We start from the raw sequence: 27,706 nt of genomic DNA on the forward strand, positions 1-27,706 counted from the left end.
AGTAGTAGGAGCTTAGGTCAGAGGAGTAACCTTGTCACTTAGAGTCATGTAGGCCAAGATAAACATCTCATTTTACCTTGAGTGCTTTGAGAAGCTGTTGGAGAGCTCCGAGCAAGGAAGGCTGTAATCTGACTCAGTACTGCACAAGGCGCTGGTCTTCCAGCAGCAGTGCCCAGGAGCTTGTTAAAGACGCAGACTTAGGGCCTGCACGCAGACCTGCTGTCAGAATCTCTGAGGGGAGGCTCCAGGCATCTGTGTTTTACAAGCTGTCCAGGTGATTCTGATGCATGTTATGGTTTAAGAAGCTCTGGTCCAACTTATGTTTCAAAAGATCACTGTGGTTGCCTCGTGGAGGACAGACTCGGGGGAAGGCAGAATGGAAGTATGAAGAGCAGTTAGGATTTAGGTGAGGAGTCGCAGTGGCTTGGGCCAGGGTATTGTGATGAGATGGTGAGTAGTAATCAGATATGAAATATATTTTATAGGTAGAATCAAAAGGATTTGCTAATAAACTGAATGTAGAGTGTAAGTGGACGAGATAAGTCATGGATAATTCCAAGGCTTTGGCCGTGGAAGAGTGGAGCTGGAGCTGCCATTGGGTGGAGTGGGGAAGACAGCGGGAGGGGCAGTGGAGCACCTTCCTTCGTTTATGGTGGTGATGTGGAGGAGGCTTCGGGGCATGGATCTGGAGTTTGGGGTTCAGGTGCGTCTTGGGAAGAGAGAGGTGGGCATTTTGACGGCTGAGCTCTGGGGCCTTGTTTTCACTGCTGCCGGTGGAGGTGCATTTGTACAAGGTTAAGGTTAAGAATGATAATATAGTTAGTAGTAATTTAGTTTTTTTCTAATCACAAATTATGTGTATTTTATCTAATCTGGTTTTAACAGGTATTGGAATAAAGCTAATTACAGCTGTCTGTGAAAATGTCAGTTCTGATATCACAGAGTGTAATAAATTATGTAGAAGAAGAAAACATTCCTGCTCTGAAAGCTCTTCTTGAAAAATGCAAAGATGTAGATGAGAGAAATGAGGTAAGATCAAGTTTCTAAAATTAAATTCTTTTCACAAATATTTGTTGACTACTTACTATGTATAAGGTACTGTGCTAAGGATAAAGGTGAGTAAGTAAGAAATATATAGTTCTCGCCCTTGGTAATGTTACCTTTGGTGGTAATTTCTTATAGCTAAAAGTACTTCAGATTCCATATTTTTGGAATACGTTTGAACTTTTTTATAAATGATTGAATATTGAGTTGGGATGTAGGATTGAATTCTTTTTCCAGATGAAATAATCAATATTCAAGAAGTTGATTACTAAAGTCTGAAGTGTTTCTAAGAAGTTTCAGAGAGCTTCTAGATCCAATCTTCCTAGAAATAGATTAACCGGAAAAAATCAGAACTTTCTGAAATGTTTTCTTTAATGGAGCGAAACTGTCTTCATGAGTTGTTTATTCCACACACCTTGGGATTTTAAAGACCCTCTGCATCTTTAAGAGACAGTTAAATAGGTCGTGTGTTCTGTTTCATAAGACAAGGAAGTATATATTTACCATTTACATTAACTTAGATATGTCTGTTCAACAATACAGGTAAATAAAATGTTGATCTTATTTCATCAGCAGCAGCCAGGCTGCAACATTTTAGGGACTAATAAACTTTTTATATGAGTTTTTTAAGTGGCAAAGTGTATATTTCTTTTATAAAACTTAAGAAAAATATTCCTGCTTCTTAAAACTATATATTTTCAATATAGTGTAATTTTTTGCCAGTGGATAAGATGAATGAGGAATGATTTAGTTTTATACATATGGATGTGTGTGTATATGTGTGTACATATATGTATCTGTGTGTGTAGACATGTAAAGAATTTTATTTATGATTTTTTTATTGTGGGAAAAAACACATAAAATTTACCATCTTAACTATTTTTAGTTGTATACAGTTCAGTGGCGTTCAGTAGTGTTAAGTAATTCGTGTTGTTGTGAAATATCTCCAGAACATTTTCAGATGTGAAGCTCCATACCCTTTAAACAACAACTTTCCATTTCCCCTTCCCCCAGCCCCTGGTGACCACCATCGTACTTTCTGTTTCTATGAATTTGACTACTCTAGGTACTTCATATAAGTGGAATCATACAGTATTTGTCTTTTTTTTCGTGAGGAAGATTGGCTCTGAGCTAACATCTGTTGCCAATCTTCCTCTTTTTGCCTGAGGAAGATTGTCCCTGAGCTAACATCTTGCCAATCTTCCTCTATTTTGTATGTGGGATGCTGTCACAGCATGGCCTAATGGGTGGTGTGTAGGTCCACACCCAGCATCCAAACCCTGGGCCACTGAAGTGGAGTGCACAAACTTAACCACTATGCCACCAGGCCTGTCCCAGTATTTGTCTTTTTGTTAGTGGCTGATTTCACTTAGCATAATGTCCTTAAGTTCATCCATGTTGTAGCATGTGACAAGATTACCTTCCTTTTTAAAGCTGAATAATACTCTGTTGTATGTACCTATCACATTTTGTTTATCCATTTATACACTGATGGACTTGTGGGTTGTTTCCTTCTCTTGCCTATTGTGAATAGTGCTTCTCTAAATATGGGTATGCAAATATTAGAAATGTTTTTAAACTGCTGAATCAAGGAGTATTACTTTATTATTATTATTATTATTTTTGACATAGGGTACCTAATTTCATTGTGTTAACTGTCATTAAGGAAATCTTGATATAAAAATTTTATTATTGCAATAACAATACAATAGCTAATATTTTTATCGAATATTTATGCAAGTATTATGGCAATTATTCTTTATATCTTAGCTCATTTAATTTGAGTAGCAATTCTTTAAAGAATAATGCTGTTATTTATCTCAGTTTACAGATGGATGACTTAATCTCAATTTCCTTTCCAAGGTTTATCTGGTAAACCCAAATTTGAACCCTGCTTTATTTAACTTCAAACTATAATCTGTTTATGCTCTACTGCCTTGAGTCTGCAGAATAAGTTCATCTAATGCTAATGCCTATATTTTCAGTGTTTCTATATTGAACAAATTATATTTTGATTAGTTAACGTTATTAGACTCTTCTATGATTATGAATAGTCAAGAATTGTTATAAGTAGATAAGAGATAAAATTGGAGATTGTTCATTGTTATAACAGTTGTGTACAGAAATATGTAGTGATTTTGTTAGCATATATTAGCATATTTGGAATAATAAAATGATGCTAGTTTAAAAAGATTGTTTTACTTCATAGTTATTTTCTTTGGGAATACTGAGAAAATATCTTTACTTGGAAGGAGAAAAATAGCATATCAGTAAGCATAAAATTATATTAATCTTATTCCCATAAAGAATGAAGCATATTTGGTATAGAGCTTAACTTGGCATCATGCATTAGGTAGCATTTAATAGGTATTAATGATATTTATATCTAATAGTTAAATATCGTATCCGTTTAAATTGGAGTTTTAAAGTAATAATTTGAAACAACCTGCAATTGTTCACTTATGGCTCATTGTGAAGGTTGGGGAGAAAGTAGCTTTCTCAAGGCCTTTTTATTAGCATTTTGCTTTTATAACTGGTAGAGCTTAATTTTTATAGTATTCTAAAGAGTTGCTTGGACTTTCTTCCCTTCTTTCTTGCCCTTAAAAGTAGAATATTTAATTACATCGTGTTCATATGTTTTGGTTATCAGTTTTGAAAAGGTGTCTTAAATATTACATCGGTAAAATAAAATGATGCGGGGAAAATTGCCTGATGCTGTGCTTAGCATGTAATCAGCTGCAATCAGTAAATGCTAATTTCCTTCCTTCTTTTCTTTCTGCTCTATTTATAAACTAGATAAATCTCTTGGCCTGTGGATATTCTCAATGATGTCAAATCTTTGCCCTTTGCACAGTAGTGAAGGGATTTTATTTTAATTTATTTTTGAGTAGAGCAAAAAATCACTTTCAGCTCTTCTTGGTACAAGGGTATAGTGTCGAGGTTGGACATTATCTCCTGTCTAAGAAAATGAAGTGAGCTCTAATTCAAAAGATGGATTTTGTTATGTGTTTACCACCAGACTTTGAAGGCAATTGCAAAGGAGAATTTCAAACTGTTTTAGTTTCACTACAATTATTGGAAGAAGTATATATCCTCCAAAGGCGACTGCCTTACAGGGCAGTGCGTATTTAGGTCTAAATTGCCGAAATAAATAAAAGTGGGACCATGTAGGAATTGGGAAGAGCAAAAAGATGCTGAATAGGAGGCGTTTTTGCACTGTAGCCTCCTGGGAAGCTGAGATAAAGTATGGTACCTGTTGTGGGGAGCTTCACTTGTTGCACAGTGTTCTGTTTTGGGTTGAGGTCATTATAAGTAGAGCAGGGCTCATATGAGTTATATGATCATGTGTTTTTTGGAAAGAAATGGGCTTGGGATTTGCTGGGATGGGGGGTTAGGTAGGGAAGGGGCCTTTAGTGATTAATTTTGAGGTGGAAGAATAAAGTTGTCATGACTGTTCCTAAGTTATTCTGTATCCCCACAACTGTAGTTACTAGATTGGTTAAGCAAGAGCTAGTAGAATAAATAAGATATATTTTGATAAGGCCCAATTTATAAGGTAACTAATCTTCTATCTTTGGGAATCTAAGAAAACTTCATTTCAGCCTTTCCTGCAAATCATTTACCTTTTTGGATAGTGTAGCTACAAAAGATGTATCAGTTAAGAATTGCTTTGGACTGCATGTAACAGCTCCCAGAACAGTGGCTTGATCTAATGAAGGTCTTGTTTTTCTCACATAATGACAACCTGAAGGAGCCATTCCAAGGCTGGTATGATGGTTTCAGGATATCTTCCTAGGCTCCTTCTGCCCTCTGGCCAGTCCTCATTGTGTGCTTCTTACTGCACACCAGCCATCTTGATACAGCTTCAGCGTTGTGTCTACACATTGGGCAAGAAGAAGGAAAAGGGGACAGGCCAGCTGAGATAGTCACATTACCGAGCTTTCCTGGGAGACCCAGCCAGAACAGTGTCGGGATTATTTCCAGTTGCAAGTGAGGCTGAACAGTGTGGGGTTTTTTTCAGCTGAGCACACTGCTACTCCCAACAAAATCCTGTCGCTCTGGACACTGAGTAGACAACTTATAGTTTCTGCAAGAGAAGGTTATGACTATTCAAGTCTTTCATTTGGCTTGTTTCTAGTTAATCAAGCTTATATCATCTTTCTTATTTGTGTTATAGGTATTTATACACATCTACATTATGTTTTCCCTCATACTGTAGAAGCACCTATCTCTGTGAACTATCTGAAATGTGGCTGTGACCCGAGAATTAAACAGAAAACTGCTAAGTTTTTGGAATTACTATTTTGAAAACTCTGATGTAAAGCTCATGTATCCTTAGGACCGTGGATTCAGAATTAATTGGCTGTAATTTATATATTATACCAATGACTTTGATATCTCACTTTTTATCCCAGTTGATTAGAAGGGAGAAGGATGTTGTAGAAGGTATGTCAAAGTCATCAGAACCGATGGAGGCAAGCCTAGTGTAATAATTGATGTCTGTAGTTATGACTCAGAATCATAAATATAATCTTTAAGATAATCTGTTTAATAAGTAACGATGTGTGCATTGCTTTTTAGAGTAATGGTTATCATAAAAGTTATAATCAAGTTTAATGTTTAAAGGGTAAACTTTTTCACCTGGAAAATCTATTTATGCATAATACCTCATTCCCTAATGACCCTGGTTGAATGACATTTGACTCCCACATATAATTTAGTATCCGTTGTTATCTAAGAATGTCTGTATTTAACGCAATTTACTTTTTACTTTGTTTAAACTGGTATTTGTATTTAACACTTAACTTCTTTTATTCTTATAATAGCAGCCATCATATTTTGCCGATTATTATAACTATTTGCTTGTTTGTATGTTGCCACTAATAGATTTTTAAGTTCTTTGAGACTTTGCTCACTTATTTACTCAACGAGTATTTGAGTAGCTGTGTGGTAGTCACTCTCTCTCACACTGGGATACAGTATTGAAGAAACAAAACAGACATGCTTTCCACCCTCATGAAGTTTGGAGCCTTTAGGGAAAACACAATAATCACAGAAATAAAAGTGCATTTAGAACAAGGAGTCTTATAGTAAAGGAAGAGTAGAGGAGGTTAGCACGGCTACCCTGAGGGGTTGATGTTTGACCCAAGAGCAGAAGGGTGGGCGGTAGTGAATTGGGGGGGCAGGGAAGACTGTCTGAGGGTCCAGAGTGGGAAAGAGCTTGAGGGTATGTTGGTGGGAAGGGAATGGCAGAGAATAGGTTTCAAGGTAGGCCTGCTGTGGTCTCCATCATTCAGGGCTTGTGTAGGCCGTGGTAGGGATTTTGGTTCTTATCCAGAAAAGCATTGGGAAACCATTGAGGGTTTTAAGCAGAGGAATGATGTCAAATTAGCATTTAAAAAAATCACTGATATTTTCCTGCACACTGACATACACACAGTAAGTGGGTGCTTAAATAATTATTTGTCTAATTGAACTTAAATTTTGGTATAGCTTTTTTCTTACCTTTTTCATACCTTTTCTTTTTTCATACCTTAGCATGTTTTAGCACCTTTAGTACTGTCACTCTTAACCCACTACTTCTAATGTGTTTCATATCGTGGCACTGGCAGAAAATGAAAATGCGTGTATTGTGCTTGCAATAGTTGAGGCTTGCTGCTAGAGGGGATCCACTCCAGGATTCAGCTGCCTGGGCCCTGCCCTGCTGTCCCAAGGTGGGGGGAGCACTGTTTCTTACTGCTGTGACTCATTCTGGCCACACAGGCTGGGAAACTCTGATGTAACTACAAGAGGCTTTTATTTTGATGAATTAAGGTTATAAGGGACAGCTTAAAGAAACTGTATATATGTATTATATACAGCACCTGTATTGTTTTTATTTGTTGTTTTACTTTTCTCCCTCTAGTCCTGATAAAACAGCTTCTAGATAGATTAAAACCATATTCTAGAACCAGCCCTGATGGCCTGGTGGTTCAAGTTTCGTGCTCTCACCGCTTTGGCGGCCTGGGTTTGGTTCCTGGTTGAGGAACCACACCACTCGTCTGTCACTTGCCATGCTGTTGCGACGGCGCACATAGAAGAACTGGAAGGACTTAGAACTGGAATATACGATTGTGCACTGGGGCTTTGGGGGGAAAAGAGGAAGATGGGCAATAGATGGTAGCTCAGGGCGACTCTTTCCCAGCAAAAAAAACCAAACAACCCATGTTCTATATCATATTCTAACAGTATTGTTAGAGAATTTAGTTACCATAGATATCCTAAGATTTTTATATACATTGTGGTAATTACTTTTCAGAGCCTAGTATTATTCATGTTTGTTTGTTTTGAATGAAATAGCAGTGCCAAAAGCAGATTACTAATGCTGTGGTAAAAAACAATGTTTCATTTTCTCTTTGACTTTTACGTTATTAGTAAACTGAAAACTAAAGATTTCAAAGGTGTTTCTAAATTAAAGAAATATTTTAAACAGTGTTTAATGTACCATCATGAAAATGTAAGTGTGGTATATTTAACTGGTGTTTCAGTTAAAGAACAGCATCTTGACTTTTCTCTGTTTCTTTTATGTTCTCTAGTGTGGCCAGACTCCATTGATGATAGCTGCTGAACAAGGCAATCTGGAAATAGTGAAAGAGTTAATTAAGAATGGAGCTAATTGCAATCTGGAAGATTTGGTATATATTGAAATAATTTACTTATTGTCTTCTTTTTCTTTTCCTTAACTTTGCTGTTTCTTTGTTTTTAAGAGGTGACTCAAAAGTAATAGATTACAAATTGTGCTTTCACATCTATCTCAGCTTTGCCTAATGATATGCTAAGTTTTTTTAAAGGTGTAATACAGAAGGGAAATTTTTACTTTGAATGAAAGATCTCAGCTCTTTGTGTTTTCTGTATATAGACGACACTGTCTGAATAGGGAGCATATACACATAAAATTAAGTGCCTGCCTAGAAATTATCCATGTGTAAGTCATATTTTTAAGTAACTTAAAATACTCATAATACTCATAATAAGATGTTCATATAAGATACTCATAATAGTATCTTACTATTATAAATACGGTTACCTATGATAATTGTCAGAAAGATATGGTCCCTTCTGATTCCACTTCTGAGGGATAAATCACTGTTCTAGGAGGCTTACGTTTCCTCTACTTTCTCTGTTTCCTAGGAATTGTTTTTTAGGGTCACACAGCTAAATCTGCTTTCTTTTTTAAAATTGATGATTCAAATTAATGATTTTAAATTGATGATTTTAATTGAATGATCATTTGAGTTAAATTATACTCATGCATAAAAGTTAGGATAGGATACTTGTAATCTTTACTTAAAAAATAAAGAATATTCTTTCTTTGTCACATAGTTTCTAAACTCATCATATGAGCATCATGTGAGATCACTTTAGCCTGTGTATGTGCTCTGAAATCTGATTACAGGCTCTGTAATTTAAAGTTATAATAATGGTTGCTAGCCACAAGGATTAGCTTTGAGCTTTTGATAGTCATCTTTTCTCCTTTTTAAAAAACACAGTATGTGATTAGAAGTCCAGTGAAAAGACTGAACAAGCAGTTGTGAAACCGTTTCTACACCATTGTAGTAATAAAAGTAGACAAATAAATTCTGAACAGAGCTTATGCTTCAATGTTATTTTCGGTTAGTTTAGAGTGGGTCAAAGCATGTCAATTTGGTATGATCATTTGGTATGTAAATTTGAATTTATTTTTCCTCACTTTGGAATGTTATGTTTGGTTTTGAAATGGTCACATTTGTGTCTTTGTGTTCAAGGATAACTGGACTGCACTTATATCGGCATCAAAAGAGGGGCACGTGCACGTTGTGGAAGAGCTGCTTAAATATGGGGCTACCGTGGAGCACCGGGATCTGGTCTGTGCACTCTTTATGCTGTGCTATTAACTCACTGGAGTGTTATCGACAGTAATAGATATGTGAGATCTTGTATTTGTGTGTGTGAGGTGAGATTATAACAATGTTTTTAGGATTTGGGGTTGGGCATTGAAATGACCCTCAAGATTGTTTTAAGATCAGGTGATATAATGTACCTCTTTTAGAATATTCTTAGTCTTCATTTTTAGTTTATTTCAGAGTTTAAAATTCTGAAATATTGTTGTAAACAACTCATTACCCTTTAATATATCAAGCTTTTAGAACTTGACAGAATTGTTTCCTTTAAGAGGAACTTTGAGAGGGACATAGTATAGTTTAAAGAATATTTTCAGTTGCTCGAAGTGATAATTTTCAGCATAATGGGAGAAAGGAAGGAATTGATGTCCTTGATGTATAAAGCGTATTACTCTGCTGATGACGCTTTATGAAGTCTGGGTGGTCTGAGTTTTTAAGAAATTGCAGCATTCCACCGTCTTGTACTTAATGTTATATTGTAATTGTAATTTACATAGTGTTTTCACCTCTTTAATATTAGATTTATTCTCAAAACTTAGTGAAGTGGGTGGTACTTATTTTTTTAGGAAGATACAGAACCATTTGTATCCTACCTATTTCTGAAAAGAAATTGAAGTACATTGCTATAAAAGTGTCCCCAAAGTAATTATCACAACACCCTTTTACATTTAAAGAGTCTTTGTGTTTGGCTTTAAAACACCAAAAATTGGGGAAACTGAGGACTATGTCTCCCTTAGTAGTTAGTGTTGAGGAACCCTAACTTCAAAGGATTGGGTGGATGGTGCTAGCGGCTGAGCTTGTGAGGGAAGGCAGAGTCCCTTGGACTTGTGAAAGGAGAGCAGAGTAACCGCCAGGGGTCGTCTGGGACTCAGGAATAATTCCAGTATATAATATCAGGAAATCTAGTGAAGATTCTTTTTTGAGAGGACCTTTTACGGGCACCAAACTCTAGCTATTGCTATAGACAATTGGTTCCAATTTTTTCATTTTGCAAATTTAGACATAGTTTTTTCAAGAGTAAAGTTTTATTTCATAGATTCTTGCACAGGGTGACATTATACAAATTAAAGTGAGGGCATGATTTTAAAACAATTCTGGGCAGGCATTTTACAGATTAAAATATTGGTATATGTAAGACTTGACTTGCCCAACTCCATATTTTGACCTAAACAAATCACATCAGCCTTTCTTTGTCTTTCAAGACCTTGACGCTTTTGAAGCCTACTTGTCTATTATTTTTAGAATCTCTCTCAGTTTGGATGTGTCTGGTGTTTCTCATGATCAGATTGAGATTGTGCTTTATTAGGAAGAATACCGCAGAAGTGATATGCCCTTCTTAGTGCGCTACCTCTAGGTACATGATACCAGAATGTGTCACCGCACTGTTCATCTGGATCTCTTGGTTAAGGTAGTATCTGTCAGATTTCACCACTGTAAGATTACTGTTTTTCCCTTTGTAATTACTAAATATTTTTGGGAAGATACTTTGAAACTATACAGATATCCTGTTTTTGATTAAATTTTCACTCATTTGTTTTAGCATCCATCAGTATATCTTGCATGCAGCAGTTATTTCTGTGGTTTTATAGTGGTGATTTTTCTATTTCCCTCATTCCCTCTATGTTTATTAATTGGAATTCTTCTGTAAGGAAGAGTTCTCTCTGTCTGTCTATATCTAGATATAGATATATATGGGCTCATAAACATTTATTTTATTTTTTGGATTATAATCTAGTTCTATACTTATTTTTAAGGGCCCTTTCAAGATGCCCTATCCTTTTTTAGAAAATAGAATTTAGAAACCAATATCTAGGTGTAGGTGTGTTTATTGCTACTGGGGTGTCACTGCTTGTAGTCCTTCTCATTGGATAGATGTAGGAAATACGTGTCTGGATACTAACTCTTACATACACATACATCTATTCTGTATCTAATTTGTGGATGTATATTTTAAAAAGAGACTAGGTTGATACCGCCAACCCAATCCATTGTAACCTTTTCTGTTTCCTTAATTTGTACCTCTTCTCTGATGCTGAGACATCTGGCTCTCCTGATCTGCACAATCTATTTATTTGTTCAATTCTGGTATATAAATAAAGTAGTTTCAGCATTTCCAGTCCATACCCCAAGAGAAACAGATTTATCTACGAAGTGGAGTGTTTGTGTGTAGTTCTTTTTGTCTGTAGCGTTACAATATTCAGTTAAAATTTTGCTTTTCGAAGTTACCTAGGTCAGCTTCTAAGTAATTTTGTGATTCATTTGCAATATAGTTAGGTTCGTTTGTTCCAGTCTGTATTCTATCTTTCCTCTCCATATTCTGGTTGATTTCTGAAAAATTTGCATACAATGAAATTCGCTCTTTGTGGTGTACAATTCTTTAGTTTTTGACCAGTGCATAATGTCATATATCCACTACACGGTTCTGTGCAGAGCAGTTCCATCACTTCAGCAGTACCCTCGTGCTGCTCCTTCATAGTCAACACCTCCTCCCTCCTCAACCTCTGGCCACCACTCATCTGTCTTCCCTTTCTGTGGTTTTGCCTTTTTCAGATTAGGGCAAGTATTTTTTTTAATATCTTTTTTAGGGATGATGAAACAGGATCAGAAGGATTAAGTGATTTATATTCTCAGAACCAAATGTGAATTGGTCCAAAAACTAGTTTTAAATAAGCAAACAAAATATTTGTTCCTTAGTATAATTTGATTACATTGGTCTCTTTTATTGAATTGCATTATAGCTAAAGAGAAAATTGCTCAAAGCAAAGAAAAAAATTGCTCCTGTAGCTTAGAAAATAGAAAGTTATCATGCTGTTAATTCATACTTGATGGCTTCGCCTACCCCAAGAAATCATGATCTACAGATTATTGCCTCAGTGTCCTCTTTTTTAGCAAGAGGTACTGTAATGATCTGGGATTTATAGGATGTGTTTAAATGCAAGAGGTGAATATGATTGCTGAAATTCCTCTCTGGAAAAAGTCTAGACTCATACAAGGAGGAGAATAACTAGGGACATAGAAAATTTTCTCAAGAAAAATTTTTGAACAGCCAAAATAAATCCTGGAAATTTGGAAAAGTCCAACATGAATCTTCCCTATTGCAGTTTCCAAGATGTAGTAAAACCTTTGGAGTGATCATTTCAGACTTAAGAGAATTGACTTATTTCATGTACTGTCGTGTTTGTCTCTGAGAAGCTTGGGAATTTAAGACTTAGTAGTAGTGCTTTCATAAAACAGTGGTTTTATAAAGAGTATTCACAGAATGAACTTCATTAATGGCTTCTTTTTTTTTTGCTTGGAGATAATGCAAAGTTTTATCTCCTTCCTCCTTTTTTTTCTTTCAGGGAGGTTGGACAGCTCTTATGTGGGCGTGTTATAAAGGCCGTACTGAAGTGGTCGAGTTGCTTCTTTCTCATGGTGCCAATCCAAGTGTTACTGGTCTGGTAAGCGTTAACAAAAAATTCATTTGTGATGTAAGTGGTAAGTTCTTTTAGGAAATACTTTAGGCTGGTTGTACTTTAGACTTCATAGTGAATAATAATGATCTAGATCTTATTAAAGATAAGAATTTAGAATGTGAGTTCAAAACAATGCAAATTTTTTTCTCAACCTATTTCTCAATTTTTATGAGCAAAAAGGCAATGCTTAGAGCTTGCGTGTTAATTATAGCTATATAGCATTTCAAAAGAAAATTTTGAAACCCTAAGTCATCTTGCCTTGTTTTCTGTGGGTATGCATTCTTAGTGTAAAATTCTGTAAAGAAAAGAGACATTTGCCAAATATGCATACCATTTTTCTACACATTCTTATAGATGGTAGTGCGTGCGTTACTACTTTGCCTCAGACTTGATCTCGGACTGCAGATTAAGGAACGGTTTTATTGTTGGGGGAATTCTTTCACAATGTAGATGTATGTAAAATTGTCACATTGTACACTTTAAATATCTTACAATTTTATTTGTTGGTTATACCTCAATAAAGCTGAAAAAAAAAAAGAAACTGTTTATTCAAGTTAGTGAAAGGATTATATAAGAAAAGTTTCACATTCCTCTTATTAGTCTTGCCTGTTGGTTAGATAATCACATTATTTGTATTGAATCTATAAAAATAAATGTGTTAATAATATATATTTATTTAAGGTTGCCGATTATGTATTATGAGTACTGTGAGTGTTTTTAAAGTGGAGAATGGTGTGTAACTTGATTTTTAAAAATATTACTTTGTATTACTCCCTTTGTTTTTACAGTCATGCGCTGCATAACAATGTCTCAGTCAACAACGGACCACATATATGAACCACATATATGACTGTAGTCCTGAAAGATTAGTACTGTATGGCATAGGTGTGTAGTAGGCTATACCATCTGGGTTTGAGTAAGTACACTGTATGATGTTCCCACAAGGAAGAAATCGCCTGATGACGCCTTTCTCAGAACATATCCCCATTGCTAAGCGACGCATGGCTGTACTTTTCTTAGCACATGTGTGCTGTAAATATCCACCTAAAAGATTTTTTCTTTCCCTCCCTACCTTGTGCCCTCCCTCCCTGTCTTCCTTTGTTCCTGTCTACCTACCTACCCACCTACCTGTCTCCCAGCAGTACAGTGTTTACCCAATCATTTGGGCAGCGGGGAGAGGCCATGCAGATATAGTGCATCTTTTACTGCAAAATGGTGCTAAAGTCAACTGCTCTGATAAGGTAGGTCAGCAGGATCTTTGCAGGTTCCAGTTCATTTTATGTCTACTCGTGTGTCTAATTTACAAGTATTTTCATATGATCTTAAGAGGCTGCTCTGACGTATCTTCCATTTATGTGTATTAATGTCTTTTATGTAGATGTACATCTCATAGATGGCTTCCTTATAGGTACTGTGTACTAAGTGTCCTTCCGTTGTTTTTTATATCACATTCATTATTCTCAGGAAAATAGAGCTTATTCCCTGTCTTCATTGTTTGAAGTTTTCTGTTGTAACTCTTCTTCTACCTTTAGTCCTTTCTGCTTTCTATGTATTGTTGCCAGAATGATCTTTCTAAAATTCAAGTTTGGTTATCTCTCTTATACGTAAAATCCTAAAGAGATCAATTCCTGGTCTGTTGTATGAAGATAGGCCTTGCCTCCCTTTCTACCCTTTCTCCTGCTGTTTATACCTCAAAACTACCTTTTAGGCTAGACTATTGAATGATGTAGGTTCCAGAATTCATCTGTTTTTAACCCTTCCATGCCTTTGGGTGTGCTCTTTCATAGTGTGGAATGCCCTTGCCTCCCCGTCAGCTTTAGCTTCTCTTCATCCTTCACTCAGCTCATTGCTGTCTACTCCAGAAAGCTCCCAAGAATTTTCTTTTATTCATTTTTTAATCCTTAATATTTATGTCAAGCATTTAATAAACATTTATTTAATTATATTGTTCTTCCTTGCTTTTGGAGTGCTTTGATGGCTTCTGCAGTTCTGGGACAAAGCCCAGACATTTTTTTTCTTTGAGGAAGATTAGCCTTGAGCTAACATCTGCTGCCAATCCCCCTCTTTTTGCTGAGGAAGACTGGCCCTGAGCTCACATCCGTGCCCATCTTCTGTACTTTATATGTGGGACGCCTGCCACACCCCGGCTTGACAAGCTGTGCATAGGTCCGCACCTGGGATCCAAACTGGCGAACCATGGGCAGCCGAAGCAGAATGTGCGAACTTAACTGCTGTGCCACTGGGCTGGCCCCCGCCTAGACTTTTTAGTTTGACTCAGTCTATCAGCCCAGGCTCACTTCTTGCCATTCCTCTCCATGTACACTATGCTTTGGATACAAAAGATTGTCTGACATTCTATGAACTTTTATGAATTTCTGTGGAGTTTATGTTTTTGTTTATTCTGTTCCCTCTGCTAAGAATGTGGTTTTCTCCTCTGCCTGATGGACTCCGATGTAATTTGTCAAGATTCAGTTGAGATATTACCTCCTTTGTTAAGCCTCCTTAACTTACTTAGTCAGCTTAGACGCCCGTCCTCTGTACTCTCCGTGTTCTCTGTGCATACCTCCGTGGGTGCACATAGCCAATTATAACCATTGCTTTACTTCTCTCTCTTACCGCCAGAGTGTAAGTTTCGTGAAAGTAAGGAATGCTCCTTTTTCTTTTCGTTTTTGTACCTCCATTATTTCCATTAACTGTCTTAGAACTTGAGACATTGTGCATAAGCATGTTCTTTTCAAATTAATAACAATTTAGCAAAATATAGGAAAATAACTATTAGACATTTTTTGATAATTGGAATATATTCTGAGCATAAATTTAAGTAAAATAGTGTTGCTTAACTTTATGGGAGGGTTGGAAATCATTCTTATCTTGATCTGGATGATGGTTATATGGGTGTATACATATGTAAAAAAATCATCAAGTAGTACACTTAAGTTTTGTGTATTTTATGCCCTTTATGCAGGTTATGCCTCATTTTACATAAAATAATAGCTTAATGAGGACTGTAAGGAGACTGTTGCAAACACTTATAATATAGTATTTAAGGGCTGGCCCAGTGGTGCAGTGGTTAAGTTTGCACATTCTGCTTCGGCTGCCCAGGGTTTGCCAGTTTGGATCTTGGATACGGACGTGGCACTACTTGGCAAGCTATGCTGTGGCAGGCATCCCACATATAAAGTAGAGGAAGATGGGCACGGATGTGAGCTCAGGGCCAGTCTTCCTCAGCAAAAAGAGGAGGATTGGCAGCAGATGTTGGCTCAGGGCTAATCTTCTTCTTCAAAAAAAAAAGTATTTAAAAATATTGTTTTGGTGACTGTTTGCTAATTCAGATTGACTGTCTTCTAATTCAGATTAGTGAGGTTTTATTGTATGTCTAAAGTGGATGTGGTTCTATTTATTGAAGTTTCTGATTTGACACTTTAATGTGATGGAGAAACCCTTAATTTCTCCTAGTGGCCTATTGAAAAATATATAACCTGGCATTCAAGGCCCTCTGGAATCAGTTACTATGCTACCTAGTCTGTCACTCTAACATTTTGAGAAAATGTTTAGTACCTTTTGTCTGCCATGCCCTATAGCTGCGCTAAACACAGAAGATGTAAAAACAGAGAAGAAATTATCTCTGTTTAGAGAAGCACGGAGATAAGTGGGACATTTAAAATGCAAAGGCTAGGAGTCAAGTGACTTAGGAGTTTAGAGAAGAGAATTCACCGATAGCTAAGCAGTCGGTTAAAGATTTGATAGAACTGAGACTTAATCTAGACCTTAAAGAAGTAGAACTTAAGTGAATGGAGAGTAGGAGAGGAGACTGTACAAGGCACAGGGGGACATGAGAGCCAGAGGCCTCAGAGTGTGATTCTCATGGCACGTTGAGATAGCACTGAGTAGGCTCATGTGAGGAGAGCTGAGGTGGTGTGGACAGGAGCCGTGAGGAAGGAAGCCCTGGCTGTAGATGGAGCCCCCTAGAAGTAGGCCTTGAATACCTCACTGAAAATCAGTGGGGGTTTTGAGTAGTAGATTGACACAAAGTGGTGTTTTAGAAAAATCATTACTTAATAGTGCATTATAGGATGGATTGAAGATAAAGAGAATCATTTTATTGCTGACAGAAATAGGAAAGTTTCTACGGGAACTAAGTTTTAGTGAATGAAGTCAGTTTTAGTTGTGTTGACTTTTAAATGATGGGAGCACTGGGAGTTAAAGGTGTCCTGCTAGGTAGTGGACATAGAGGTTTTGACTGGAGGTGTTGAGGGGTTGTCTGCATAGAGATGATTCTTGAGGTTGCATGAGAGTGGATTTGATAAGTGGGGTCGGTAGTAATGAGACGAGATGAACACAGAGCTGATTATTGGCAGTGTTCCCTAGGTAGCAGAATTTGGTGAAATGGCAAAGATGACTAACGAATTGAAAGTTCAAGGTGGAAGGGACAGTCTACAGTTCAGAATACTACAGAGCTTTCAGGAAGAAAAGAAAGAACTGAGAAAAAGATCTACAGATCTAGTGTTTAGGTAACTATTGGTGACTTGGGGATTGTGCTTTTTGTAATGTTTATAGCAGAAACCAGTTTTTGAGGGGGTTTTGGAAAGGGATTGGAAGTAACCATTATAAATTATTTTGAAAGTTTAAAAGAAAAGGCAGTGATGAGTATCTTGGGAGGATAGCTTATTGGAAAAGTTTTTTTTAGGATAGGAGAGGCCTGAACCAGTTTGTTGGGAGAAGGAATAAAGAAGAAAAGCCTGATGACATAGGAGGAGATTATTGAGTATGGTTCTAGATGAAACAGAGGAAAATAGGATCAAGGGTACACATAAAGGGATTAGATTTATTAGAGATAGAGACCAGGACTTGAGAAAAAGAGGAGAGAGAGACATATTGAGGTGATTCTGAGTGCTGACTACAGAGATGTTTTGAAGTAGAGAGAAGAGGTCCTGCTGGATGTCAAGAGTTCTTTGTAATGATGAAAGTGAGATTATCCGCTGACTGTGGGGTGAGGAGTAGCTGGCTAACGTGATGGGGCGGGAGAAGAGCAGAATTGATAGCCTATGATCTTGTTCAGTCCAGTTCTATAAGAAGGGTAAAAGTGAAATATAATACGTGTTCCAAGGATGAGTGCTCAATTATAATTACTATATTTAAAGAAGGCTTTATGAGTGATGAATGTGTATTATTTTTGAGGATGTCTGATTTTCAATTTGTAGAGTCAGGGAAGGCATTTTAGCCGGGGAAATGTTATCCATAAATGAAGAGGCTAGAAAAGAATTTAATTCTAGGAGAAGAATATAGATGCGAGAGTAAAATTGGGAAGTTCCTCTTGGCCTTAATTCATCTCTAATTCATGTTTGAGGCTGTAACCTTGACAGCTGCCTTCCTCTTATGTGTCCCTCCTCTTTTTTAGACTCCTGCTCCTGTGTGCTATATTGGCAGCCTTGGGATTCTGGCTGTCATGAGGTCCCATCCATTGAGGAAGAGCACCCAGGGCTACAACTTGCAACAGTGTGGTCACTGGGACATTTGACCTCATTTACAGAGTGATGCTGTCTTGTACAGTAGCCACTAGGCACATATGCTTATTTAGACTTAAGTCAGTTAAAATTAAATAAAATTAAAGGTTCAATTCCTTGGTCACACTTGCCACATTTCAAGTGCTCCATAGCAGTATGTGTCTAGTGGCTACTGTATTGGTCAATGCAGAATTATAGAGGATTTCCATCAACACAGAAAGTTCTGTTGGGAAGGGCTGTTATAAAAAGCAGGCATTAATTAAATTTCATTTCAATCTGCAGTCTCCCATGTAGTTAAAGGTCACTCTGGGTATGCGTTTGCCTCTTGATTGCCAGACTCCCCAAAGACACAGCATTGCTTTTATGCTTGATTTATATTCTCTGATGCCTTTTGAATTATGTTCCAGCAAAAGGTGCTTTTGAGTGTAGTTTCTAGGCTGGAGTTTATTTTGTCAAGTATGAAGGCTGATTTTGGGTGGTGGTTAGCAGCGTAGGCTGAAACCTGGCTTTTTGGGTTCCTGGGTCTTGTTCCACCTCTGAGTAGTTTTGTGACTTTGAGCCTCTAGTTAACTTCTCAGGGCACTGTTTGCAGTAAAAATGTGATATTGTGAATTGTATTTATTCATTCTTGTTAGTAAAGATCGCTTGAGTTAACCCATGTAAAGTAGTTAGAACTGTGTTTGGCACTTGGTTGTTACTGCTTTTGCCTATAGTCAGACTGTTGGACTTTAAATTGTGTTTCACAACATATGGGAAGCAATGAAAGCTTGTTGAAAATTAGAGACTATACAACTTTGTGATAGAAGAATTGTCACTGATTATAAAAGTTAAAGTTGGTCAAAAGACTTATTTTTTATTTTATTTATTTATTTATGTATTTTGAGGAAGATTAGCCCTGAGCTAACTACTGCCAGTCCTCCTCTTTTTGCTGAGGAAGCCTGGCCCTGAGCTAACATCCTGCCCGTCTTCCTCTACTTTATCTGTGGGATGCCTACCACAGCATGGTGTGCCAAGCGGTGCCATGTCTACACCTGGGATCTGAACCAGTGAACCCCAGGCTGCTGAGCAGCGGAGCGTGTGAACTTAACTACTGCACCACTGGGCTGGCCCCAAAAGACTCTTATTTTTTAAAGATTGGTACCTGAGCTAACATCTGTTGCCAGTCTTCTTTTTTTTCTTCTTCTTCTTCTCCCCAAAGCCCCCCAGTACACAGATGTATATTCTAGTTGTAGGCCCTGGCTGTGCTATGTGGGATGCTGCCTCAGCATTGTTTGATGAGCGGTGCTATGTGTGCGCCAGGATCCAAACCGGCAAAACCCTGGGCTGCCGAAGTGGAGTGTGTGAACTTAACCACTTGGCCACGGGGCCAGCCCGGGTTAAAAGACATCTTATAGGGTGGTTAATCATCTATTTGGAGAAATAAAATGGAGAGAATATGATTGATCTAGGATTAAAATTATGATTAGTGAAAACGGTAGTTTAGGAAGGCAGTTCTTCAAAGTATGATTTTTATCAAAATTTGTGTTGAGAGCTAGTTTCTTTTGTACACCTTTGATAATAATTTTAAATTTATTTTTTGTTTTAATAGTATGGAACCACCCCTTTGGTTTGGGCTGCACGGAAGGGTCATTTGGAATGTGTAAAACATTTGTTGGCCATGGGAGCTGATGTTGATCAAGAAGGAGCTGTAAGTAGCTTTTCTATTTTAATCCCTGGTAACAGAGAGATGTTTTTAGTTTTAAGAGACAGAATATTTTCTTTAAGTATATGCCTAGAAAAATTTCCCTACAGTTCTTAAATGATACTTAGAAAAAACAAGCGTTTTCTATTATCCTGAGAAATGTATTACCTTATAGATATTGTATACTACAAATATATGCTTTTAAGATATATTGCTAATGCACATAAATTTTGGGAGGCTAAAACTATCAAGAATATCTTTCAGTAATCTTAGAATAAATTGAAATACTCTTCAAATCAAATAGTTTAAAATACTGTTGTGGAAAAGAGTTATGCTCTGTTAAAATACCTTTTCTTTAAAAATTTAAAATAGTATTGTCACTTTTTGGCTATTTTTAACAATGACTTATTTTCCTTCTCCAATAGATGTATTAAAAAATATCAGAAATCAGTGGTTGAATCCTAGAAAGCTTAAAAATTGGTTCAGTACATCCTACTGACTAGCACTGAGTAATTCCTTGTTGAGCGCCTGCCGTATAGCCAGCCCTGTGCCAAACGTGTCTCCAAATACTGGAGAAACCTAACAAATTGCTTTTCCCTTGAGCTTATAAAAATACGGTTAAAGGAAATGACATTTATGCACAAGAAACAATTAATACATACTGCTATTTACATAATTAAGTATTATGTGAGATGGATCATAAAGAAATCTGAGAAGAGAGACTACTAAATCTCTGGCTGCAATGTAACAAAAGTGAACTCTAAATCATCCTTGACTTACTCATGTTAATATCAACCAGTTTCTCCTGTTTTCCATATTGGCAGAAGCTATTAATTGCTAATCTTCCAGGAGTATACAATATTTTAGTGCTGTGTGGATCCAGAGCATGACTCTTAGAGAGCCGTGGAAGTCCTGTCTTTCACTTTTTCATACCTTTGCCTCTTTTCTGGACAGTTTATCAAGTGGATGAGTTGCTTGCTTTTATGATTATTGACTGCTAAAGAATTTGAAAAGGCTATGTTATTTTAATATGTGAGAGAATTAGGGCTTTGTTTTGGAAACTGGTCTAATAACCAACATATTTCTATGAGGAAATCATATGACATCTCAAAATAGATCAAAATCTTAAGGAGCAATTTTAATACTTCTTTTGTCAGATTCTTCTATTAGGTGATTTATTATTATAAATTAGATATGCAGTTTTTAAAAGAACCACTAAAAATAAGACAGTTTTTAAAAATGTGGATTCTACGTAACTGTGAAAGACAAGAATATATTCTACTTTTAATGAAATATCCTATATTATTTCACTGTTTTCCTTCAGTTTTTCCTATAGATTTTATTGTAAACAATTCTTTGTTTGAAGTCTGATTGAGCTTACTTTGGATTATTTAATTTAGACTATGTTTAATTTTGAATCATCCTGTCAACTATTTTGTACTTCATTACATTAGTGTTAGAGTTTGTTCATTATAAATGAGTCCAATTTCAAATTATTATTTAAAGAATTGAATATCATAAGAGTCCTGTTGACTCAAGAGAATTAATGTTTCTCTTCAAAAATGGAAAATATACCTCCTGGTATGTGTCTGATGATTTATATTGGCATTTTATTATCAGAAATAACTTAATAATAGGCCACCTTTTGAAAACATCAGTTTTATGATTATGGCATAAGTCATGTGTTTTCTAGAATGTACTAATTTCCTGGGCTTGGTTTTGTTTTTTAGAATTCAATGACTGCACTTATTGTGGCAGTAAAAGGAGGCTACACACAGTCAGTAAAAGAAATTTTGAAGAGGAATCCAAATGTAAATTTAACAGATAAGGATGGAAATACAGCTTTGATGATTGCATCGAAGGAGGGACATACAGAGATTGTACAGGATCTACTTGATGCTGGAACATATGTGAACATACCTGATAGGGTAGGTTACCTGTTTGTTTTCTAGAGGTGACATTGATGGAAGATTACCTTAACTTCTCACCACCTTTCAAGGTTCTTCATGAATGACATATATTTGTTTTAAGACGTTTTATTTCTACCTTTAGAACTAATAAGTTAAAAAACTATTCAATCTTTGTGAAGGGTGTTCTTTTTAATTTTTGTCAAATAATATTGTAATTGAGAATGTCACATGTACCATTAGTCTGTAACTGTCCTGATGTTTGTCACTGTAGGTGTTGTTCCTGGCTAGTTTTATTCATTGTCCCAAGGCTTCAGGTACCACCCTTACACTTACAATTTTCAAAATTATCTCTCTTGCTCTAATCTCTTCTCAGGACTCTACACTTGTATATCCAACTCTCTTTGAACTCTATACACTTGAATGTCTCATGGGCTTCTTAAATTTACGGTAAACCAGATGTCTTGTTTGTTTCATCCCAAACCTGCTTTTCCCTCAGTCTTCTCCATCTCAGTACATGGCACAACCATCCACCCTGTTGTTAAGACCCCAAATCCTATGCTTTAGCCTTGATTTCTCTTCCTCACTTACCACATCCAGTTCTCCAGCAGATTCCTTGACTGTACCTCCAAAATATATTCTTTATCTGTCCACTTCCTTTCATTTCCATTACCACCTCCCTTCTCCAAGCCAATGTCTCCCATTCTTATAGCATTAGCATATCAACTGAGTTCTCTTATTAGCTTTGATTTGTTCTCCACTCTGTTCTCAGAGTGACCTTTAAAGCAATAACTCTCATGTGTACACCTTTCTTTAAAGTCGTCTAAGTTTCCTCTTATACAGAGGATGAATGGTAAACTTCTTTAGTTTGGAAATACCAATGATATTGTCCTTGCCTAACTCTTTGTTCTCATTTTGTACTACTCTTACTCTTGTTTCAATAGGTTGCAGCCATATTAATTTTCTTTCCTTTTCAACACACTGATATTATTGCTGTCTTCGGGCCTTTGTACCAGCAGTGCTCTGTCTGGAATGCTGATCTTCATGATCTTCGTGTGGCTGGCTCCTCTGTCATTCCAGTCTCAGCTTAAACATTACCTCCTCAGAAAAGTCTTCAAGTTGCCCAATCCAAAGCAGCTACCCAGTCACTCTATCACAGCACTATATTTTAGTTTGTTTGCATAGCATTTGTCTGATTTTTCGTTTGTGTTTATTGTATGTTGTCTGTTTGTCTCCTCCAGACTAAATTCTCCCAGACCTGGGACCTTGTCTATGTTGTTTCCCAGTGTCTAGAACAGTGCATGGCACATAGTAAGCAATGAAATATTTATAACCTATTATTAATTTGCTAGTCTGGACCCATATTAATGCTAACATTCTCAACTAAAATTTATCTGCCTTGAGTTTATTTCTGCTTTTAATGTAGTAGTAAAGATACTATGCCATGGTGCTAAACTTAATAATCCTCAAGGACCAGCATCTTGGTTTATAGCCCATTGGGGCCCACTCAGGACTGAGAGGAACCACACCTTATGGACTTACCCAACCCAAATTCCTACAACTGATTTGTAATTTAGCAGTAAAAAAAAAAAAAAAAAATTTGCCCATAGCCAAAATAGCCATTTCCCGTATTCGAAGTAGTGGAAAGATATAATTAATAATGATTATTGTTTGGTGAATATAATTTCAAAGCAAAGAGATGTCCTTATGAGGTAATGAACTTCATCTAAGCCTTGTACTGGAGAATGAGTCAGTCTTATGCACTGTGGGCCTGTAATGCCAAATTGACGAGAATGTGGATGCTGATCTGGGAATTATCCTTCTCCCTTAATTAAAGGTGGTTAGAAACCCACTGATGACTGTAGTTTTACAACTCCCTTTTTTAGAATCCATGACTTTCATCGGATAGCATTAGTCCAAGGGATTTGTATTATATAATTTCCAAATGTCCATGTTCGTTGACAGCCATGGTGTCATTTTATTTAATTTACATTTTTAATGGCAAGTTACCTTCAAAGAGAATGGCTTATTGTTCTAGGTGACTTGTTTCTGAACTTTTGTCATGGAATTTCAGAGTCCTCATGAGGTGTAAAGTCTTCTGTCCCTTACTTTAAGACCTTATTACTATTAGTTAACTAAAATTTTTCTCTTATTTAGAGATACTCTTTTTTCAAGAAATTTTCAGAAAAAATCTATTATCTTAGTACATGATTAACCTTAACTTCAAAACTGTTTATTTGTTATCATCAATTCACTCTTTTTTTTTCTTTTTAGAGTGGGGATACGGTGTTGATTGGTGCTGTCAGAGGTGGTCATGTGGAAATTGTTCGGGCACTTCTTCAAAAATATGCTGATATAGACATTAGAGGACAGGTATGTGTGATGACAGCACTGCTGTTATCTCTGAGTATAATTGATTGTATGTATTGACTGATCATAATGTCATTCTTCCAGTTTCCTATGGATCCAAATCCATCTTTGAATCAAACTAATAAATACTATGCCACATGCTATGAGGGGGCTTAACATGGGACCCTTGCCTGTAAGAAGCATTCATTTTAGTTAGGACGGTTTTAGTTTGTAAGTTCTGTTTATGTTTATTTTTATGTTTTTACATAAACATAAAAAGTGGTGCCACTTTGGTTGTAAGATGGCCTGTTAGTGATTGCCTAAGTGAAAGCTTCAAGTGGTGGGAAAGAGGGTGTGAAGGAAGGCTTTTGAAGGAAAACAGAATTTGAGTGAAGCATGAAAGATGAGTCGGATTTAGAAAGGTAGAGGAAAAGAAGGCTGGGTATTTCCAGCAAGGATAGTGGAATAATAGGATGAGAAAATTCAAGAAAATGGGAAAGTAGGGGCCAGCCTGGTGGCGTAGTGGTTAAGTTTGCGTGCTCTGCTTCAGCAGCCTGGGGTTCATGGGTTCGGGTCCCAGGGGTGGACCTACACACTTCTCATCAAGCCATCCTGTCTGGCGGTATCCCACATACAAAACAGAGGAAGATTGGCACAGATGTTAGCTCAGGGACAGTCTTCCTCAGGCAAAAAGAGGAAGACTGGCAACAGATGTTAGCTCAGAGCCAATCTTCCTCACCAAGATTTAAAAAAACAAGAAAAACCGAAAAGGAAATGGAAACATGAAAGACTATATTCCTTAGCTGGTGAATAAATTAGGCTGGCAGTGGGGTCGTGGAGAGTGTGGGATGGGAGATGGTGACAGAAATAGAAAGGGAGGTTTGAGCACCAAGCTAAGAAAATTGGGAAGGTAGTGTACATTTTTGAGAAGGGGAACTCCATTGGGGAAATTCTGGTATAGGAAGCTTAATGTAGCAGCAGTAGAAAGTCATTCATTATATTTTGGGTTAAAATCTTTTTTTCACCGGAAGGTGGTTACTGGATCACCTGTTTAGACTTTTACCTAACTCTTTTGTGTCTGTCAATCCTATTTTCCTAGGTTTTAGTCATTTTATTTGTTCTCCAGCTCTACTTTCAAGATATATGTGTATCTATTTTTGATTTTTGAACTAGATAGGATTTTATAGGTTCTGATCAAGACCGGTACATGAGCACGGGTTAGTGGAGATTAAGAAAGTCAGATTGTTTATGTGACTTCTCCAAGGATACAGAGCTCAGGTATTGATGAATTCCAGTCCAGGGCACGGTCCTGAAATCCGCTCGCGTTACAAAGCGCACTTTATCAACTATGTGAGGTTGCTGCTTTCTAAGTCAAGTCATAGTAAATTTTCCTAGGCTTCTTTCATAAAGAATTTCTCAAAAGTAAGTCCAAGATAGAATAAGGGTTAATATTATTTCCCACCATGCTGCTTGTTGGTAAGATCTATTAATGCTCTCTGGCAGAAATGTGAATAAGGGTGTTTTATATTTACAAATAGTTTTTAATATTATATCTCTTATGAAGTGATTGTTGATTTTTTTTATTATATAGGACAATAAAACTGCTTTGTATTGGGCTGTTGAGAAAGGAAATGCAACAATGGTGAGAGATATCTTGCAGTGCAACCCTGACACTGAAATATGCACAAAGGTATAAAGACATTTCTATTCTCTTAGCCATACCCAGTGCTGAATAATTAGTACTGCTTGTTTTTTTCAATCATCTTTGTTTGATATTAGAATTATACTGATTTTACTGGTAATATGCTGCATTAAATTGATGAGCAACTATGTGTCCTTTCAGGAGTTATGTATTCACAGCAAAATACAGTGTGTAACTTGTTACTTTAATTAAACACTTTCAGAAAATACAGTATCAACTATTCATAAACTGTGGAAAGATCATTTCCCCAGAATTCTTTCATGCTCCTGTTGTTTGGAATGTAAGACACATTTCCTTTTAAAAGACCTTTGTGAGTGGTTATTGGTTCCCCAAAGCAGCCACTTTAGTCTGTTTTTACTCACATCATGTGAAAGATATAAAACTGTATAAGACTTTAGGTGATTGTATTTGGCCTTATGTGTAATAGTTCCATGGGGAAAATATTTTGGAATTCTGGACTGAAGTGGCAGGAATTCATAATGAATAAAGGAAACTTATGGAATCACCCATAAGACAATCCTATTTCATCTGCTAGAGATCGGGACCAGCATCTTTCTAAACTGATGATGGTAACTTCAGTGCCCTAGGGCAGAAAGTTTCCTGGGATCCCTCCTGGTTCGCAGGTGGCTCCTTGATAATCTTTGGACCCGTATCAGCCACTTTGACCAGTGGTGGCTTCTCACCAGGTTTTGGTCTTTTCTAATTCAGTGCCGAACTATGGTCTCTTCTTATTTTCCTTAATTTGATTTTGAAAACAATTATGAACCCTTTTGAGATTCTCCAAAGGCATACTGCTTGTATCAGATTGTTTTCTCTGTTACACCCAGGTCCTTAGGTATGCATAGAACTGAAGTGATGCTGGTATAGACTTCAGAAAAATCTAGACACTGGCTTGCCTGGACATTGACTGGCTGGGCTGTGGGTTGGTTGCTGGGGAGAGGGTGAGAATGGGAAGTAGTCTTTGAATGTGCTGCCCCAGATGTAAGGGTGGAACCTGGGGAATGGCAGCAGCAGTGAGAGGCAGGGAACTGTTACTATAAATGGCTGATGAGCAGCTGGGTACATCCCATACTCAGCTGAGTGATGTAACATTGTTTTGATACAGATGATTGGTTGTGAAAGGAAGCACTTTTGTTAGTTTTTACAACTATGTTTTCTTGAGAACATTTTCAGTATAGACTGGTACCAGAGCCAGATGTTTGAATTCTTACATGTGCATTTATGTAACTTTAAACATTTAGGAGTAAAGCTGTTACTCTGGCAAACCTTCTTCTCTGTGCCCACAGGATGGTGAAACTCCACTGATAAAGGCTACCAAGATGAGGAACATTGAAGTGGTAGAGCTGCTGCTGGATAAAGGGGCTAAAGTGTCTGCTGTGGACAAGGTACAGCTGCTGCGCCACGAGAGCACTTTCTGGAAGGCAGTTGGGTAGACTGACCTCTCTATCTGGTGGGCTGAAGGGGCTCTGATTTTATTTTGTGGAAGGAGAGATTACTTGTGGGGATATCTGTGTGGGATTTTGATGCTGTGATGTCTTCTTGGCTGTCCCGATGGCATGCTGAGAAGTGTGCTATTAAAGAAGCTGCTTCAGATTTTCCTTCTATTGCTCATACCAGTTATGGGGAGCTGCTGTTGACCACCGTACAAGGAGGATGTCATCAGGTTGCAGATAAACAGAAAGAAAGAATCCAAAAGGGTTGGGGAAGATAGACTCTTAAAGCAGACTGGCATTAGTGTTCACTAATAGGAGGGAAAATGTCCTGCCATATGCCCTCTCCATAATCCTTTCAGAGAAATTTTCATGTTTTACATAATAAATTTAACTATAAATTGCTTAATACTTCATATAGAATTGATTCCTGGTTTTAATTTGTTTTAATTTTAAACAGGGTCCTTTGTCTACTTTAGTTGAGTTCTTCCCAGAAGAGAAGTCAGTTGATTTATGTATGAAGTAAGAAATATAGATTTTTCCCTCTAAATGTATGCCATGATTTGGGCTTTCCTAATTTATAATAGATTGAAGTTTATCTTTCTGTTATTTATGAGGCAATTAAACAAAAAACGCAGAATCAATATGTATTTGCCTTTATTTTATCAAGAAACATCATTTAAAAAACAACAGGAAAATCCCACCTATTATTACC

At 36.9% G+C, this 27,706-nt stretch overlaps 1 protein-coding gene across 32 annotated transcripts in view; it reads left to right on the forward strand.

Moving 5' to 3' along the window:
* Positions 1-27,706, forward strand: part of KIDINS220 (kinase D interacting substrate 220) — a 117,590-nt gene that overhangs the window by 10,424 nt on the left and 79,460 nt on the right. For 18 of the 32 annotated variants that reach the window (XR_011426622.1, XR_011426621.1, XM_070236722.1 and 15 more), the window contains exons 2-11: positions 886-1,029; positions 7,620-7,718; positions 8,829-8,927; positions 12,305-12,403; positions 13,558-13,659; positions 19,511-19,609; positions 21,334-21,531; positions 23,785-23,883; positions 25,451-25,549; positions 26,848-26,946. Coding sequence is in view for 30 of the 32 variants with exons in the window: in XM_070236722.1 (XP_070092823.1) it covers positions 922-1,029; positions 7,620-7,718; positions 8,829-8,927; positions 12,305-12,403; positions 13,558-13,659; positions 19,511-19,609; positions 21,334-21,531; positions 23,785-23,883; positions 25,451-25,549; positions 26,848-26,946 (1,101 nt within the window). In the remaining 2 variants the exon portion in view is untranslated. Of the gene's footprint in view, positions 1-885; positions 1,030-7,619; positions 7,719-8,828; positions 9,017-12,304; positions 12,404-13,557; positions 13,660-19,510; positions 19,610-21,333; positions 21,532-23,784; positions 23,884-25,450; positions 25,550-26,847; positions 26,947-27,706 lie in introns of all 32 variants that reach the window. The other 14 variants (XM_023619582.2, XM_070236729.1, XM_070236730.1 and 11 more) reach the window with 3 other exon arrangements.

The sequence above is a fragment of the Equus caballus genome, chromosome 15, assembly GCF_041296265.1.
Source record: "Equus caballus isolate H_3958 breed thoroughbred chromosome 15, TB-T2T, whole genome shotgun sequence".
Classification (NCBI taxonomy): domain Eukaryota; kingdom Metazoa; phylum Chordata; class Mammalia; order Perissodactyla; family Equidae; genus Equus; species Equus caballus.